The 18738-nt window shown below is 32.2% G+C and overlaps 1 protein-coding gene across 1 annotated transcript; it reads left to right on the top strand.

Annotated features, from left to right (window-relative positions):
• Nucleotides 1-9844: 9844 nt before the first annotated feature.
• On the top strand, nucleotides 9845-15938 carry LOC139885591 (cation transporter HKT1;3-like). Its single transcript, XM_071869344.1, has 3 exons — nucleotides 9845-11052; nucleotides 12925-13158; nucleotides 15740-15938. Exons 1-3 carry the CDS (start codon nucleotides 9845-9847, stop codon nucleotides 15936-15938), a joined length of 1641 nt encoding a protein of 546 aa, XP_071725445.1.
• The last annotated feature ends 2800 nt before the right edge of the window (nucleotides 15939-18738 follow it).

Below are 18738 nucleotides of genomic sequence, written 5' to 3'. Positions count from 1 at the left end.
ACTTTTATTCTTCAATTTTCTTCATCTAATTGATCTCTCTCAAGTTCTATCTTCAAGTTCTAAGTGTTCTTCATAAATTCTATAAGTTCTAGTTTCATAAAATCAAGAATACTTCCAAGTTTGCTAGCTTACTTCCAATCTTGTAAAGTGATCATCCAACCTCAAGAAATCTTTCTTATTTACAGTAAGATATCTTTCTAATACAAGGTAATACTCATATTCAAACTTTGATTCAATTTCTATAACTATAACAATCTTATTTCGAGTGGAAATCTTACTTGAACTTGTTTTCGTGTCATGATTCTGCTTCAAGAACTTTCAAGCCATCCAAAGATCCTTTGAAGCTAGATATATTTTTCTCATTTCCAGTAGGTTTATCCACAAAACCTGAGGTAGTAATGATGTTCATAACATCATTTGATTCATATATATATAACTACCTTATTCGAAGGTTTAAACTTAAAATCACTAGAACATAGTTTAGTTAATTCTAAACTTGTTCGCAAACAAAAGTTAATCCTTCTAACTTGACTTTTAAAATCAACTAAACACATGTTCTATATCTATATGATATGCTAACTTAATGATTTAAAACCTGGAAACACGAAAAACACCGTAAAACCGGACATACGCCGTCGTAGTAACACCGCGGGCAGTTTTTGGTTTGATAATTAAAAACTATGATAAACTTTGATTTAAAAGTTGTTCTTCTGGGAAAATGATTTTTCTTATGAACATGAAACTATATCCAAAAATCATGGTTAAACTCAAAGTGGAAGTATGTTTTTCAAAATGGTCATCAAGACGTCGTTCTTTCGACTGAAATGACTACCTCTTACAAAAACGACTTGTAACTTATATTTTTGACTATAAACCTATACTTTTTCTGTTTAGATTCATAAAATAGAGTTCAATATGAAACCATAGCAATTTGATTCACTCAAAACGGATTTAAAACGAAGAAGTTATGGGTAAAACAAGATTTGATATTTTTTGATTGTTGTAGCTACGGGAAATATTGTAACAATTCTATACAAATCATATCCTAGCTAACTTATATTGTATTATACATGTATTCTAATATATGATGTAATCTTGGGATACCATAGACACGTATGCAAATGTTTTGACATATCATATCGACCCATCTATATATATTATTTGGAACAATCATAGACACTCTATATGCAGTAATGTTGGAGTTAGCTATACAGGGTTAAGGTTGATTTCAAAAATATATATACTTTGAGTTGTGATCTAGCCTGAGACGTGTATACACTGGGTCGTGGATTGATTCAAGATAATATATATCAATTTATTTCTGTACATTTAACTATGGATAACTAGTTGTAGGTTACTAACGAGGACAGCTGACTTAATAAACTTAAAACATCAAAATGTATTAAAAGTGTTGTAAATATATTTTGAACATACTTTGATATATATGTACATATTTGTTATAGGTTCGTGAATCGACCAGTGGCCAAGTCTTACTTCCCGACGAAGTAAAAATCTGTGAAAGTGAGTTATAGTCCCACTTTTAAAATCTAATATTTTGGGATGAGAATACATGCAGTTTTATAAATGTTTTACGAAATAGACACAAGTAAATGAAACTACATTATATGAGTGAATGATCGAAGCCGAATATGCCCCTTTTGCTTGGTAACCTAAGAATTAGTAAACCGATCTACTAATTGACGCGAATCCTAAAGATATATCTATTGGGTCTAACGAACTCCATCCAAAGTACCAGATGCTTTAGTACTTCGAATTCATTTTTATCATGTCTGAAGGATTTCCCGGAATGGTAGGGGATATTCTTATATGCATTTTGTTAATGTCGGTTACCAGGTGTTCACCATATGAATGATTTTTATCTCTATGTATGGGATGTATATTGAAATATGAAATCTTGTGGTCTATTATTATGATTTGATAATATATAGGTTAAACCTATAACTCACTAACATTTTTGTTGATGTTTTAAGCATGTTTATTCTCAGGTGATTATTAAGAGCTTCTGCTGTTGCATACTAAAATAAGGACAAGATTTGGAGTCCATGCTTGTATGATATTGTGTAAAAACTGCATTCAAGAAACTTATTTTTGATGTAATATATTCTTATTGTAAACCATTATGTAATGGTCGTGTGTAAACGGTATATTTTAGATTATCATTATTTGATAATCTACGTAATGCTTTTTAAACCTTTATAGATAAAATAAAGGTTATGGTTGTTTTAAAAATGAATGTAGTCTTTGAAAAACGTCTCATATAGAGGTCAAAAACTCGCGACGAAATCAATTAATATGGAACGTTTATAATCAATATGAACGGGACATTTCAAAAGTGATGCTAACACATCAATGAGTTGTACACTTGAAGCTACAAGCATCAAGGATGAGAACCGTGATGAGCATCAAGCACCAAGAATCCCACTGGAGCACTTGTTTGCTGTTTTTCAGGGTTTGATCAGACTCCTGGACTTCTGGAAAATTGATTTTCAGATAGTTCGTTTCGAGTAGATGACTTTTCATTTAGGCCTCGCCTAAATCCGATATACGCTTTAGGATTTATAGCCTTCCGAAAGTCACTAAGCATTTGTAACGTTGTGCTGAAATTTCTGACATGCTCGCACTTAAACCGTCGCCACGGTCAAACAGAGATGAGTTAGGTTCTGAAAATTGGTCAGCAGTTAGGGGACTCACATACAGATCCTTGGCCACTGACTACGCATCTTTTTGATTTTTATATAGTTCGTAACAGCTGTCCAAAATCAGCCTTTTGTTTCGATCTCTATTCTTGTTAAACTTACTTTAGCTTTGATGAATGATGATGATGTTGATGATGACACTTAAACTAAATTTATTCACTTTTAAACTTTTGGAGACAACATACTGACCTAGTGACCTTTGACTTAGGTTGACGACCTTTCGGACCAACTTACTACCTGCATACGTTTCATATCGACTTTTACTGCTTATTCACTGTGAGTTATAGCATCCCTGTACTACTTTTACTATTTTTGGGACTGAGAATACATGCGATTTTTACGTTTTACATACTAGACACGAGTACTTAAACTTTATATATGTGTGGGTTACAAAACGGCACAAAGATTCCCCTTAGCTCGGTAATGTTTAATCATTGGTTTCCTAACCGTGAACGCGAATCTTAGATATGGATCCATAGGGTTTGACAACCCCACTCGGGCTAGTCGCGCTAGCAGACAAAGGGTGTTTAATACTTCGAGGACAAACGCACTTGCCAGGTGCACTTTTAGGGGGTGATTTAAGTCTAGCTACCGGGTGCCCACGGTTAAGCATATACTTTTCATACTGATTTAAACTGCTGATTGAAGCACTGAAATCTCGTGGTCTACATTACTTTACCGATTACAAACTATAGCTCACCAACATTCGTGTTGACTTTTAAGCGTGTATTTCTCAGGTGCTTAGACGATGTTGCTTCCGCTGTTAGACTTGTTGTCTTGGTGTTATAGACTTGCTGTTATGGACCTGCTGTATTAGATTTCCGCTGCATTACTTAGAGATGTCTCAATCATGAAACTTTTATTTTGCATTCGTAACTTATGCTATTTTCAAACAATGGCTTTGTAACGACCTTTGGGTCACGTACTTATGTTAACGCTTCTATTCATAGGAAGCACGTTATCTTTTGTAAAACGTTATCTTTTTATGAATGTAAAACTGGTTTTCAAACAGCATATAGTGTTTGACCTTGTAATGATCCTGTTGTTGATGAACCGTACTCGACGGTTTTGTACGGGACGTCACACACTGTGTCAAACATCTTCGGTTGTCCTGCAAAACCCACCAAAAGCTGCTAATACACACCTGCAGGGCAAAACACTGTGGGGGAATTAGCATAACGCTAAGTGAATGGTAATATCTAGGTGGACATCACTACAAGCATCAAGCACAGCTTATAGGCACTGGTCACTAATCACTTAAAGCCATACACAAGAGGACCGGCAACCCATAGCTGATCAAGCTAGAATGTACCGATAGTCTACTCTACCGAGTCACTGGTATAGTCTTCCAGACGTGACGCACTCGTCATTCATACTATACCACTAATCAGTAACACTTGGACACAATACTATCACCCTAAATACACAAGGTAAATAGCATTGACCTCTTACATCGCACAAAACACCTCGACGTTCACTGGTGCGCACATAATCACATATAGTCACAATACTGGTCACAGACTCATTACACAGTCTAATTATAAGCATGGCACGGATCACTATACTTGTCACTGTATAATCACATCCATAAAGATAATCCCACTCACCTGGAAGCACAAGTACTCAGTTATCTTATATCACTGAGCCTTCACCTTTCCGTTTATCACCTGAGAATATCAGTTCTCTAGTTAGTACACTTTTCAATCAAATTACTCATTAGCATTCATATCACAGCAATACAATAAATGGGTCAGAATTGCACTTGACCCAAACGTACAACCACTGTAACTCGCACAGATGAGATCTCACTCGTGCGACTGATTATGCTCACTCGCACGGGTGAGTATCCTCACTCGCACAACTGACCTATCACTTGTACTAGTGATTATCAAACCTAATCACGTGGTTTAGTGTCTCATTCATGCGAATGGACACTTCACTCGCACGAGTGTGTGCCTCAGACGCACAGTTGAGCAAGTACAGCAGCACAGTTGCAATTCTAGCTTTTTACACCCAACCGAAAGTTTGATTTAGTGTTTTAAAACATTATCATTGGATAATATATCTCAAGATGATTCCAACGATAGTTTATTTGTCAAAAACAGAGTTACGGTTTGAAAGTTACAGCCTTTTCAATTTTACCAAAAGCTTACCACTGCTCAACCGCATGGTTGAGCCCTCAACCGCGTGGTTGAGACTTCAAAAGTGTGCTCAACCGCGTGGTTGAGCTGTCACTCGTGTGGGTGCTGAAGAACACCACCAGCTCGCTGTTTTTGAGTTTTTTACACCAAAAACTCAATTTCTGCTTGTTTTGATCAATCCAATGACCCAAGAACACTATATAACACATATATAATCTATTTCTAACCTCAATTAAGCATAACAAACACATTCAAAGCAAGAATCAAGCATAAAAGCTAACTTTTTCAAAACCCATTTAAAACCCATTTCAATTCATCAAATTCTGAGATATTTACCTTGTTTTGATTCTGAAATCACAGAGAATTTGATGCACGAAATCACAATCTTCAATTTGAACTTGTTAATTTTATGGATTTAAAGAGCAATATGGTGTTTAGGGTTTGTATTTTGCTAAACATAGCAAGTTATGAACGTACAATACATATATATTTAATTTTAGGTTTCTTCACACTAAGGTAAGCTCTCCCGTCTAACACACGGGTATTTACCAGTTATCTGAAACTCAAAATCTTTAATAACTTATTCATTCTAAGTCCAATTCACAAAAGGAAATATATTCTGTGACCCTTGTCACAAAACGCACATTATCCCATACACAATAATTATAAAACACATAATTATTAAAATCACTATTTTAGCACAGAAGGGTAAATAAGTCATTACCTACTAGGCCCAAAGCTAGGATGTTACAGCAGGCATCGTCCCTCAATTTTTTTTTTCTTTCAGAATCTTTTAATTTTCAAAAATTTTCAATCATCATCCCTCTGTCAACCCATCCAACCCGTCCGTTAAGTACCATCACGTTAGTAACGTGATGGGCATTTAAGGAATTTTACTTCATTTTTAGCCTTTTTTGCTCCGTTGGTTCCTCGTTTTTATATTTTTTAACTACTATGATCCTTTCATTTTACACTTTTTGTGTATGTGGTCTCGCCGTCTAACTTTCATTAAAGTTTTTCTTTTTTTTAATGACTACATGTAATTTAAAACATTGAATTGCAAAAGTAATATACAGACTACATATTTGAACAACTACATGTTGGGTGCTCTGAAACTAAAAACTTATATTCGATCCGTTATACAAAAATTTATAACGTCTCAATTCGTAATATGTATTCAAGAGTTGATAAATTAGAAATAAACACAAATACTCAAATTAAGAGTTTATAAGTTAAGAATAAACATAGATACTTAAATTAATATGCTTTCCTAAAAAATACTTAAATTAATATAACTATTATTATTTCCTTTTCATTTTTTATCATATTAAAGTAAAAGTTTATTTATATAATTTTTCAGATTTGTAAGATTCACACACGACTAGAAAGAACTAATAATGTTCAAGGTAAAAATGTTCAAGAGATATGAAAGAATTAAGTTATTGTTGTTGAAAACAAAATCTGCGCGCCTTCACCATTTTCGTCATATCTTTGTCATACGGACCCCGATTTAGTTGATTCAAAAGCCCAAATGTCTGTAACTCAAAGGGCTACAAGATGCCATTACTTAATGAAACTTTTGGAGGGGGGAGAGCCCCCTCCTGCCCTAATAAAGCTCCGCCCCTGATGACTCGTGAGAATAAAAAACATTTAAGAGTTAAAAGTCCTTATCAACTTTGAAAACTTTTTACAACAAAAACAATAATAATCTACTCTTAACTTATTAACTAAAAATCGGCTTCATGAGGCATATTTAGAATTAATCACTTATTAAGATTTATAATTTTCAAAATAGAAGGGAAACCTAACAACAGTCAAAGAAGGCTTACAGTTTTTGATAAAAGAGTTAGACGAAGGACCATCCACACAACAACTGTAAAAAGAAGGGATCATCGTAAATAAACAATATAAAAACAAGGGACTAACAGAGCAAAAAGGTTGAAAAAGAAATAAAAAGATGAAAAAACCCATAACGTGTTACTAACGTGAAGTACTTAACGGACGATTTGGATGGCAGGTTGACGGAGGGATGATGATTGTAAATTTTTGAAATTTAAAGGATTCTGAAAGCTATAAAAAAATTGAGGGACGTTGATTGCAATATGAGGTACAAATGAAACGGGGGCAAAAAAGTCCTTTTAATAATCAAAAAGAAAAAGCACTCTTTGAAGGATGGAGGGAAAAAAATAAAATACAAACTTGCCACATGTAAAGAGTGGATATAAACTTTTAAACCACATTTGAACTTAAATACATCAGTGAGCCTTCATCTTTAGTATATTATAGAATATAGAATAGAATGGGCAGAATGAAATATTTAACAAAAAATTTTATTCATTTATTTATTTTCGAAAAAACTTTATAATATTAAAAGGATTCGAAAATCAACACGTATATTCAATACAAAGAAAATATAAACCTAGACAAACAAGCGGCATAACAACGAAACCTAAACATTGGATTCACCAACAGGGTGAAAACACATTTTACTAGGAAACTAAACATGTCTAGCATACCAACATAGGAAAACCTAAATATTGTTTGCACTAAAAAGAGAAAAAACAGTGTCGCCGCCGCAACCAACAAGCAAAATAAAAAACAAGCTGAATGCACCCACCGAAAGACTGTCGGAGACCTTTAAAGCACATACCAAGCCAAAGCCCATAAGCAAGGGAATGTCACAAAAAAACTATTCAGAGAGGCAACCAAGAAGCTAGAGAACCATCAGCACAATTCGGCCAAAAAGAGCTGACTTGAAAAACCCGAACACCACCAACCAAAACACCACCACGAACAAGAAGAAATATAACAAAGTAATTAAATAGGTTGATAATTAATTAAATCACGACATTGCGGGTAACTTTCTTATTTTCTAACGGAAAAGGAATATTAGAAGTTTCCATGGTCAATTGTGTACCATTTAAACTTCAAAATGGAATGCGAAAAGTATATAGAAGTTTCCGTGGTCCAGTATATGCACATTGAACGTGTTTAATGTCTACGCTCACCTAGGGGGTGTTTGGATTTGCGTTTTGAAAATTGATTATGCGTTTTAGATAATTATAATCAAATAATCAGCTTTATCAAAACGTGATTTTGATAATTTGTGTTTGGATTGGATTATGCTGTTTGATATCGTAATAATCTAATAATCGGTTTTTTAAGTGTTTGGAAAAATTTGATTATTGATAGCTTCATGTGTAAAATTACCGAAAGGGATATTCCATTAACATACTAAAATATGTAATGAAGCAATACTTCTATTTACGAACATCATGTTAATAAATGAAAATTATAAGAATAAAAATAAATGTTTTACTTGATTCATCGTATATTATACTCCGTAAATAAATTCGTGACAGTAAGCTTTTCATGTGATCATATGGATCCATGAGTCATAAAGAGTATTACTCTTGCTTTCTACAGTATTGATTCATTTTTATGTAATTCCAATACCTTTAAAAATTACTATTACTATTCATTATCACAAGTAGTCAAAATAAAAAGTGAAAACATGAATGAAGAACCATGCTTGCTTACACTAGGAAAGACTAGGAGCAGTAGGTCAGAGCAAGTATAGAGAACAACAGTAGCATGTCTAGTACAAACAAAGAATAGAAATAGAAATACAGTAAAAATAAACGTAGGATCTTGAGATTTATTAGGGTATAAGGAATCACGTTTTCACGCAGTACCTCACCCCCTACTTCTTGAAAACTGAGTTTTGGAGGCTTCAAAACGGGAATAATCAATTATCTTAAATTAATTGACAAACACTAAAAAACAATTTTTTACCATTTCAAAACGCAATAATCAAAAAATCAACATCAAAACGCTATAACAAACACCTCCTAAACATACTTCATTTTTTTACTTTCACTCACCAATAATTAATGAGGAAACTAAACGTTGATTAAGCGGTCGAAACTATTAAACATTTATTGAACTTGTTGACTTGACATCTTGAACATTGAAGATATGTAAAAGAATATAAGATTATTTTATAAGTCATCGTCACATGATTGGTAATTGAGTTGTGTTTTTTTTTTTTTTTTTTTTTAATAGTAATAATACATTTAAATGTTACAAAAACAAAAATGTTGAAATTTGTTTTACAAAAATAGTAAAACCGTAGTTTGGAACTCCGATTTGTCACTTTTTATCTGAAACCGGAGTTTGGAACTCCGGTTTGCATACTAATAGTTTGTTTTCAATGATAATAATTACAGAATCTGAGGAGAGAGGACACAAACCGGAGTTTCAAACTCCGATTTCGGGTAAAAAGTGACAAACCGGAGTTTCAAACTCCGGTTTTACTATTTTTGTAAAACAAATTTTAACATTTTTATTTTTGTAACATTTAAATGTATTATTACTATTTCAAAAAAAAAAATAAAAAAAAAATCTTGAGTTATGGACGCTTCGTGGCCCAGGTAGTGTATAAAATTTTAGGAGACAACACTAATCTTTGAAAAGTAGTAGTGTTGAAGACGTTGTTCTGGGTAGTGGTCAATATATTGAAACAAATACTCCCTAACAAATAGAATTAAATAGAAGAATTACACTTATTAAATTGAAAAAAATATAAAAAAGTTTCAGAAATATACTACTGTACAAGTTATATCATATAAATTTTTAAGTTTTTTTCTTATACGTCACACGACTTAACCCAAAATATAGACCCATCCTCCTCCAGTTCGTATGCAATTATATCTATCATCTACATCTATCTATGTATATAATTTACATTTTAAGTTACATATTATTCATCAAACGAATATAATACTACCTATGATTAATTATACGCCATCACTATGCCACATGTCTAAATTATTGCTAACATGTTGAGTACATAGTTTTAAGACAATAATACCATAAAGTCAATTTATAGCTTCCCTATATTTTCCTCGAAAAATACTCAACAAATCACATAAATCTTCTTCGTTGCCACATATAAGTTCTCTCTATAATATTATCCTTGCCAAAATGGCAGTCTTTGCATTTGTAGGAAAGAAACTAGAACAACTTTGTAGTCGTCTATGTCTCCTGATCTTGAATTTCGTTAAATTCGTGTGGTTTTTCATCCTTTATTTCTACCATTATGTCATTCATCGTATGAACCATTTTACGATCGAAGTATTTTATTTTCTCTTGATTTCGTGTGTCGGTTTTATCATCCTTAATGCAACGGATCCAAAAACCGACACATTCACTCCTAGAAAGGTAGATCTATTCTTCACCGCCATTTCTGCAGCTACGGTCTCTAGTATGTCCGTAGTAGAAATGGAGGTTTTCTCTAACACCCAACTCGTCATTATGACAATTTTGATGTTCATTGGTGGTGAGGTGTTTACTTCGATGATTGGACTTTTAGTACGTGGTTTTTCACGTCGTTCTATAAATAAAGACGGTCGAGTTAATGACTCCATGAGTGATCTTGGCATCCCACCAAGCTTTCACGAGCAACTCGAGTTAGGCGCCATAGGGAACCCTGAATTCGAAGGCTCTAAATCAGATATTTTAGATTTTGGTTATGATCAAGAACTCGAGGTTGATAGTGACCAACTTAAGTATGATTCCATTAAATTTTTTGGTCTTTTAGTTTTAGGTTATTTATTATTGGTCCAAATTTTGGGTGTGGTCTCAGTTTTGGTCTACCTAAATGTCATATCTAGTGCCAAAAATGTACTTAAACAAAAGGGTTTAAACACATTTACATTTTCAATATTCACCATAGTTTCCACCTTTGCTAGTTGTGGTTTTGTTCCCACTAATGAAAATATGATAGTTTTTAGCAAAAATTCTGGCCTATTATTACTTCTAATCCCTCAAATTCTTTTAGGTAACACTTTGTACCCTTCAGCTTTAAGATTTTCCATTTGGACCCTCGAAAAGCTCAAAAAGAAACCCGAAACGAGTTACTTATTGAACAACAACAAAGCGATTAAGTTTCATCATTTTCTGTCACACCTACACTCATCGTTTCTTGTTGTCACGGTTTTTGTGTTTATTCTCGTACAATTTATATTGTTTTCATCGATGGAATGGAACTCAAATTCTCTGAGTGGACTAAATAATTATCAAAAGTTTATCGGAGTTCTGTTTCAAACCATCAATACTAGACATACCGGTGAAACAATTGTCGACCTCTCTGCCATCGCTGCCGCATCAATGGTATTGATCGTGGTCATGATGTTAGTTTCTATCTTTTTCTCTATCATTATATTTATTTACTTTTTTTTAAAAACTCATTATTTACTACAAAATGCAATAAATTGCATCCATGAAGGCTCACATGGTTTTGCTATAAGCAAAACGTACATTACATTACATAATTTCAATATATATACCTATAATAATTTATACTCCGTAATAAAAACAAATACACGATATAAAATAAGATATATAGAATTCAAGTCAATGTTGAGTACTTCAATATAAAAAGATTCAATCATGTAACATTATTGATTGGTTTCATAAGATATGACGTAATAAGTATAACGAGGTTTTATCCCAGGTATACTCAAAAAAGTATAACGAGGTTTTAGTAGTGAAAATAATAGAAGGTGGAATATTTAAATTTTCTCGTTAAGTTAAGAAATATATACAAGTCAAATTTAGGAAACACTTTCAAAATGGGTGGATATAAAAACTACTCAAAGTGTGACTTCATCTTCAATTATTTGACCTATATAATAATATAAATAGTACAAGTTATTTTTCAATTGTCATACTACTATAGTACTATTCTGCTAAATACTTGTGAACATAACAAATTTTTTTCTTCATATATGTATTTTACATAATGGTATATTTATCCGACTATCTTTCCCTTACAACAACAAATCACTACAACTAAATTTATAGTCTTGATACTTTTTAAGTTTTGACGCTTATAAGTGTGACATGTAAGTTGGAAACGTGAAAAAATATGACGTTACAAATTTAAAGCATTAAAAATATAGCATCAGAATTTTTAAGTGTTATTAACTTTTTGACCTTTTTAAGTGTTATTGAGTTTTCAAATTTGACGTTCTTAAATGTCAAAAGTTTTGGAAAACTTATATGTGTAAAAAACATGTTAAATTATTTACGCTTTAAAACGTTAAAATAATGAAAACATTTTTTTTTTTTTTTTTGAAAAGCAACCAAATTTATATATATATGAACCACGAAATATACAAACGTTTACCTGCGAAAACGACAACCAACACAAAAAAACATTAAAATATAAAACTTTTTTTGTAGTGAATGTTTAACTTTGTCATTAGCAAAATACGATTAAGGTAAAATGTAAACAATTATATATTCATCTACATGAAAGTTACATAGAATACTTTTAGAAATATATAACTTCACACAATAACCTTTTTCTTCTTTCTTTTACCAATTATGTGAAGACTAAAATAGAAATAATTTCAATGTCATTATCTATGCGCAATTTAGGGGGCTTTTTCATGCAAACTTAAAATGTCATTTTTTTATCAACCTTCAAAGGCCAATTTTAAATGACATTATTAAAACCCAAATCCGTCTTCATCGACCAAACCGCTACCATACATAAACAATGCATTATTGTTAATTATCAATTGTTAATTTCTAAATAACTAAACCGAATATGAGGTACACTTGAATAGATCTTTAGCAGATAGAGTATTTTGGTCAGTATATAGAGAACTATAAGAACAAAGAATAAAATTATGTCAATGTGAAAACGATTTTGTTTGGATTCTATGATAATAAACATAAACCTTAAGTCGACTTAAATATCAGATTAGCCGAACTTAATTGTCACTGGATTAATTGGAACTGTATCACATTATAAATTGCGTAACTTTAATCTATTCCAAGATAATAATTGTAGTAATTAATACAGTAATAATTAATTAATATGATTAAAAGAAGTCACTTTCCATAATGAATAAAACCTTGTCATTTCGAAGTAAGTATTATGTCAAATTATAAAAAAAGAAAAAAGAAAAAAAACATATGATGACAAGAAGCAAATTAATTTAAATAATTATATTTATGGCCTAATTAGAAGATTTGAAATGGCTTTGGGACAGGTATCTTCCTCCATATACTTCATTTTTGCCATATTCGAAAAATGTAAATGGCGACAAAAACAACGATCAAAGAAGAAAGAAAGAAAGCAGACGAGTTTTGCTAGAGAATATCGTATTCTCACAATTGTCGTATCTCGTCATCTTCATCATCCTAGTTTGCATAACGGAGAGAGAGAAAATAAAAAAAGATCCCCTCAATTTCAACGTCCTAAATATTGTAGTTGAAGTCATAAGGTATGTTGCATGGCATGCATGCTTCTTGAGTGTATATATATATATATATATATATATATATATATATATATATATATATATATATATATATATATATATATATATATATATATATATATATATATATATATATATATATATATATATATATATATATATATATATATATATATATATATATATATGTGTGTGTGTGTGTGTGTATATATATGTGTATATATATATGTATATATATATATATGTGTATATATATATATGTGTGTATATATATATATGTGTATATATATATATATGTATATATATATATATATGTATATATATATATATATGTAGTGGTAGGATCAATAGGGAAGTAACCAATCGGGGGGAAGCAAAAATTATTATTTTTTTCGTTTTTTGAAAAAACTGTGTTCACGATCATTATAGATTGGATGAAAATATGAACATTTAATAAAGACACTTTGTAATAAATATTTTTATTTTGGCGGGAAAACGCTCGAAGAAGTAATATATAACAATTATCGTGTTTTTCGAGCGTATGTTGAGGTTTTAGATATTAACGTTTAAATATTAACGTTTATAGGATTTAGATATTAGGGTTTAGAAATTTAGGGTTTAGGGTTTAGATTTAGGGTTTATATTTAGGATTTAGATTGAGTTTTTAACACGAACGGTTTAGGGTTTAAGGTTTAGGGTTTAGGGGTTTGGTGTTTTGGGTTTATAGAATAAACCCAAAACACCAAACCCTAAACCCTAAACCCTAAATTCTAAATCGGGCTAAATTTTACTCCACAAAACATGAAAAAAAAACGTTAACATACTTCACGAATAATATTATCTTGAATGTTATTTTTGTCGATCGTTTTCCCGCAAAATAATAACATTCATCACGAAATTTCTTTTTTAAATGTTCATATTTTCGTGTAATCTTGATGTCTGAAAAAAAAATTCCAAAAAACGAAAAAAAAAATTATTGCTTCCCCCGATTGATTACTTCTCCATTGATCCTGCCCCAATATATATATATATATATATAATGCAACATTGTTTGAATCAGTGTTGTAAAAGTCGGCCGACTTGGCCGATGCGTCGGCCGATGCGTCGTTTTTTTGGATTCTCCGTCCCGTTTTTCTGAAAACGACTCAAAAGGCGGTCAAAGCTAAAAGTTCGGTCAAAGTATGTCAAAGACGGTCAAAGTTGGTTAAAAATGGTCAAAATCAGTCAAATTTTCGGCAAGATGTGATATGTTTCTAAAATTAGGGTTTGTTTTCATTTTTTGGGCCGTCCTTTTCTCTGTGTCCTTACTGATTATGTACTCAGTAACATTAATTGAGTTTGAAGTTTCATTGTATTTAAATTCAAGTTCTTATTTAAGAAATTTATGGTACAGAATCAACTATTTTATACATATATAAATATATATTCAAGAAATTATTAATAAAGTCAACGTTGGTCAACGACCGATGCGTCACCGACGCGTCCCCGACTCGGCCGACGCGTCTTTTTTAGGTCTCGACCGATGCGTCCCCGACTCGCGACTTTTACAACCTTGGTTTGAATACGTCTTAATTATATTGTGGATGCACTGAAATAAAAACATTTTAATTGACTTGTAGGCCATCTTTGTTTGTTTTCAGACCGATAGGCTTCTTAGTAAATACCGAGTAGTAATTCATCTTTTCATAAAAAGGGTTTCATGTCACCTTACTCAAATAAACTAAAACATTGAGACGTAATATTAAAACTGACTGACATGCATTTTCAACTTATATAAATAACACTTACATTTTTCAATTAATTTTAACGAGTTGATTCAATGAAGCACACAAGTCGGGTGCGATTTATGGCTATGCCAAATCGTTCAGAAAGGGGGAGTGACTAGGGGATGCGCATAACCCGATTTCAGGTCTCCCGCTCGGAGGCTTAATTATATATTATCAGAAGTTTAACCTCTATGGGGAGCAAATGTGCTCGTTTATAGGGGGTTTTTCGCTAATCCACGAAAACTTATATAAACAACAAAATAATACTCATTGCTTATCAAGCTGAGCTTAATGGGCCAGAATTCATGTTTGGTTACTAACTGAATACTTGCCGGGGCGCCTACTGATTCACACAAACTGCGCACAAGCAAGGGCTTGTACTGTATAATTTTGGTGGAATTATCATATCATCTCTCTTAATTAGTCAAAAGTGTTGGCTTTTATATTTACGAGCGATTGATAATTTTAGATATGTAAGATCACAGGGTGGTTCATTTTAGCAAGGCCTGTAAGATAAGATAAGATAAGATAGCACATTAACACAAGCTATTATAATACAGAGAATTAATTAAATAAATTATCCTTCCATATTTTTGGATAAGTGTCATCTAGCATTATATATTTTTCTATTTTTTAGAGCGACAGACTCATACATCCAATTACAAATAGTTTACCGATCGAGAACTTGAACCTGCAACCTGATAAGTTATCTTATTAAAAACTAGAAGATTTGATAATGTGATAAATATGTTATGTTTATCATTGCTTATTTGGTACTCCGTAATAATTACTAATTAACTTAAACTAATTGTGAGCAGCGCATATGGAAACGTGGGGTTCTCGACTGGATATAGTTGTGATCGTCAATTAAAACAAGATGGCGTTTGTGAAAACAAATGGTACGGTTTCTCGGGGAAATGGAGCGATGGAGGAAAGGTAGTTCTAATTGTAGTTATGGTTTTTGGTAGGCTTAAGAAATTTAACATGAATGGAGGCAAAGCATGGAAGCTCTTGTAATAACCATTATTAACATAATATGTTCCTGTGGAAAGATGGATTATCATAATATCATGTTCTGGGTGTTGATCGAGCATATATGTAAAACATTGTGTAGATTAGTGTTATACTGTTATGTATTGTTCTTCTTTGTAAGTGTTGATGTATAAAAAGTGGCATATTATATTTAAATATTAATCATATAACCAAAGGGAAAGGGGATTTTTATTATTCATAAGATCGTTATCATGTTAGTAAAGTAATTACCTATATATACAATAGCCATGGGGCTTGGCAAACGACAATAAAAAGAAACCAACACCCCCTCAAACTTTAGTCAATTTTTAAATTCAATCTCTAAATTAGGAGTGAAAAATGTAAACTTATTATTTTAATTAAAAATCTTAATCAAACTTCATTCATATTTTCAACGGGACATATCTTTCCACTCGTCTAGCGTTAAATTTTTTCGAACCCACCATTCAACTCAAAAAAATCTAACGAACACAACGGGACTAACTATACGCGAAACGGACACTTCTAAAAAACGCTAAATACCTCGGATTATATTCAATACATATACACTCACCTATAATAAACTACCCAAACTAACTACATCCTATCGATAATTCTGTTTCCTTTTTTTTTACGCAATCTTCCTGCCGTTAAAAACGCATAGACCATTAGGTATACTAGGTAATAACTACATGTATCTAAAAACATCCGTAGCAAAACGTTTTTACTTCTGTAAATACATAACACTCCGTTAACTATGAATACGCAACCCAAAGACCCCGCGGCATCGCGCGGGCCCATTTTACTAGTAATTACCTAAATAGAAAGCAAGGTTAAATGGAAAAACACGTGTATTAGCTATTAGCTACCCTACTAATCTTTCAATTAAGAACATCAATCAATTATATAATAAAAGAAAAAAGCAATTTTTAATGATCATAACATCCATATCACCATGTTATTAACTAGTAGTGTTGGAGCACTCACATCGCGATGAGGAAGGTTTAGTAAATTCGATCGTAATAAATCGATAAAATAGATGCAAAGAAAATAAATCAAAATGTGTATATATACATTATATTAAATGACATGTAGGTGTATATGTGTGTGGCCTTGAAGACTCACGTGAACTCAACTATATAGTGCACCACAATTGGCATTAAAGATGAGCCCAAATTGCAAAAGGCCGAAACCACTCCCATATCTGAAACCATATCTGAAACCAAATCTCCAACTAGAAGATTGTCTCCTGGTCAAAAACCCGAAAGCACCCCGAAAAAAAAAAGACATGCAAACAAACCTACGATAATAATCAACTTTAACCTGCCACACTCACTACCACCTCTCACCCGTCATCTTCCGACCGCCATAATTAGCTAAAAAACAGGGCGAAAAGCCACCACATCAATCTTAAAAAATTCAATATTAATAGACATTCATAGTAAATATATTTTTAGACTCTTTTTAACTAGGCGCTAAATCCCAAACGAAACGTCTCAAAATATGATGTGGCATGTCAAGTGGAACAATATTTGACACCCTGACAACCAAGGGGCGTCAGTCACTATACTGACGAAAGCGACTGACGCATGGGTTTTTCCGCCAATCAAAACCCACCATTATTTATTAATGTATTAACTATTAATTTATTTATTTATACCCAACTTCCAGTCATATACTACTACATCATCCAAAAAAAATTTCCTAACTCAAATTTAACGCTCATTACTATTTAACTTCATTGCCACATCACATTTAAAAACTAACTTTTTCACCCAACTGCACCTCAGCAGCTCACCATCAAGTTAAAAACAGTCTTAGTGAAAGAAGTGAACAGATCATGGTTTTATTAGCAACACATATTATCATTTTGTTAATTATCAGACCATTCTCAATGGGTTTCTCCCTAACTTCGTACTCAGCCCTGCCTAGGGATGACACCTGCGGGTCGTGGGTGCGGATCCACTACATCCATCACCCGCACCCGCGAATATTTTGATGATCCATTAGCCCCCATATCTTAGTTAGCGGATTTATATTTAGATCAATGCCCGTACCCACGAATATTTGCTGGTCGCGAGTTTACCCGCAGATCTTATTCATGAAGTATGTGTAAATTAAAGTATTCTAAAACCAAAAAAAAAATTCATTACAAAATTCAAAATGACTTGAAAAACATTATCCAATTATATACTCATGTTTATGATATCATATACCATGTTTATGATATAGGAAAATGAGAAAACATAAATTTTTTATACTTTTTTTGCTAATATATGCGAAGCTAAGATGTTTAAAATTAACAATCAAAATTTAGTTGCTAAAACTAATCATACAGTAGGTTGACAAATTACTAAAGTGATAGCTAAAAATAAGATTTATTAAAATAGTCTAATAAACGAAACAAACAACAACATTCTTTGATTATATAATACATGTAATGTGTAGTTGTGAGATGCTCTAGTTATTAAAAAGTTCGATACCAAAATGAAATAAGAAATGTAGAAACTTATATGGAGTAAATTATTATCTATTGACATTTATTCAAAGTGGGGATTTTCACCCGTTTAGAACGGGTATATCATGTAAGGATTATAGGACCCAAACAATAGAGTAATTTCAGAGAATTACCCTTCCACAATCGACAAACGAAGAACAATAATAAAAAAATGAAAAACACGAGATTTAACGTGGTTATATGTAATTGAATGTCGATTACTTTCATCCACGGACCAATTAAGGAGATTTTATTGATATAATTCGTTGATACAACTGAGGGTTACAATAAGATGCTTATATAGGCCAA

The sequence above is a fragment of the Rutidosis leptorrhynchoides genome, chromosome 1 (genome assembly GCF_046630445.1).
Source record: "Rutidosis leptorrhynchoides isolate AG116_Rl617_1_P2 chromosome 1, CSIRO_AGI_Rlap_v1, whole genome shotgun sequence".
Taxonomy (NCBI): domain Eukaryota; kingdom Viridiplantae; phylum Streptophyta; class Magnoliopsida; order Asterales; family Asteraceae; genus Rutidosis; species Rutidosis leptorrhynchoides.
The sequence above is the reverse complement of the archived record's forward strand: the minus strand, read 5'-3'. Positions and strand labels throughout refer to the sequence as shown.

What these genes read in the sequence shown, in the direction of transcription:
- LOC139885591 (XM_071869344.1), top strand. Translation starts at nt 9,845, where the DNA reads ATGGCAGTCTTTGCATTTGTAGGAAAGAAACTAGAACAACTTTGTAGT. An exon ending in GTATTGATCGTGGTCATGAT is followed by an intron (nt 11,053 to 12,924) that starts GTTAGTTTCTAT and finishes GCTTTGGGACAG; the next exon opens with GTATCTTCCTCCATATACTT. An exon ending in ATTGTAGTTGAAGTCATAAG is followed by an intron (nt 13,159 to 15,739) that starts GTATGTTGCATG and finishes AATTGTGAGCAG; the next exon opens with CGCATATGGAAACGTGGGGT.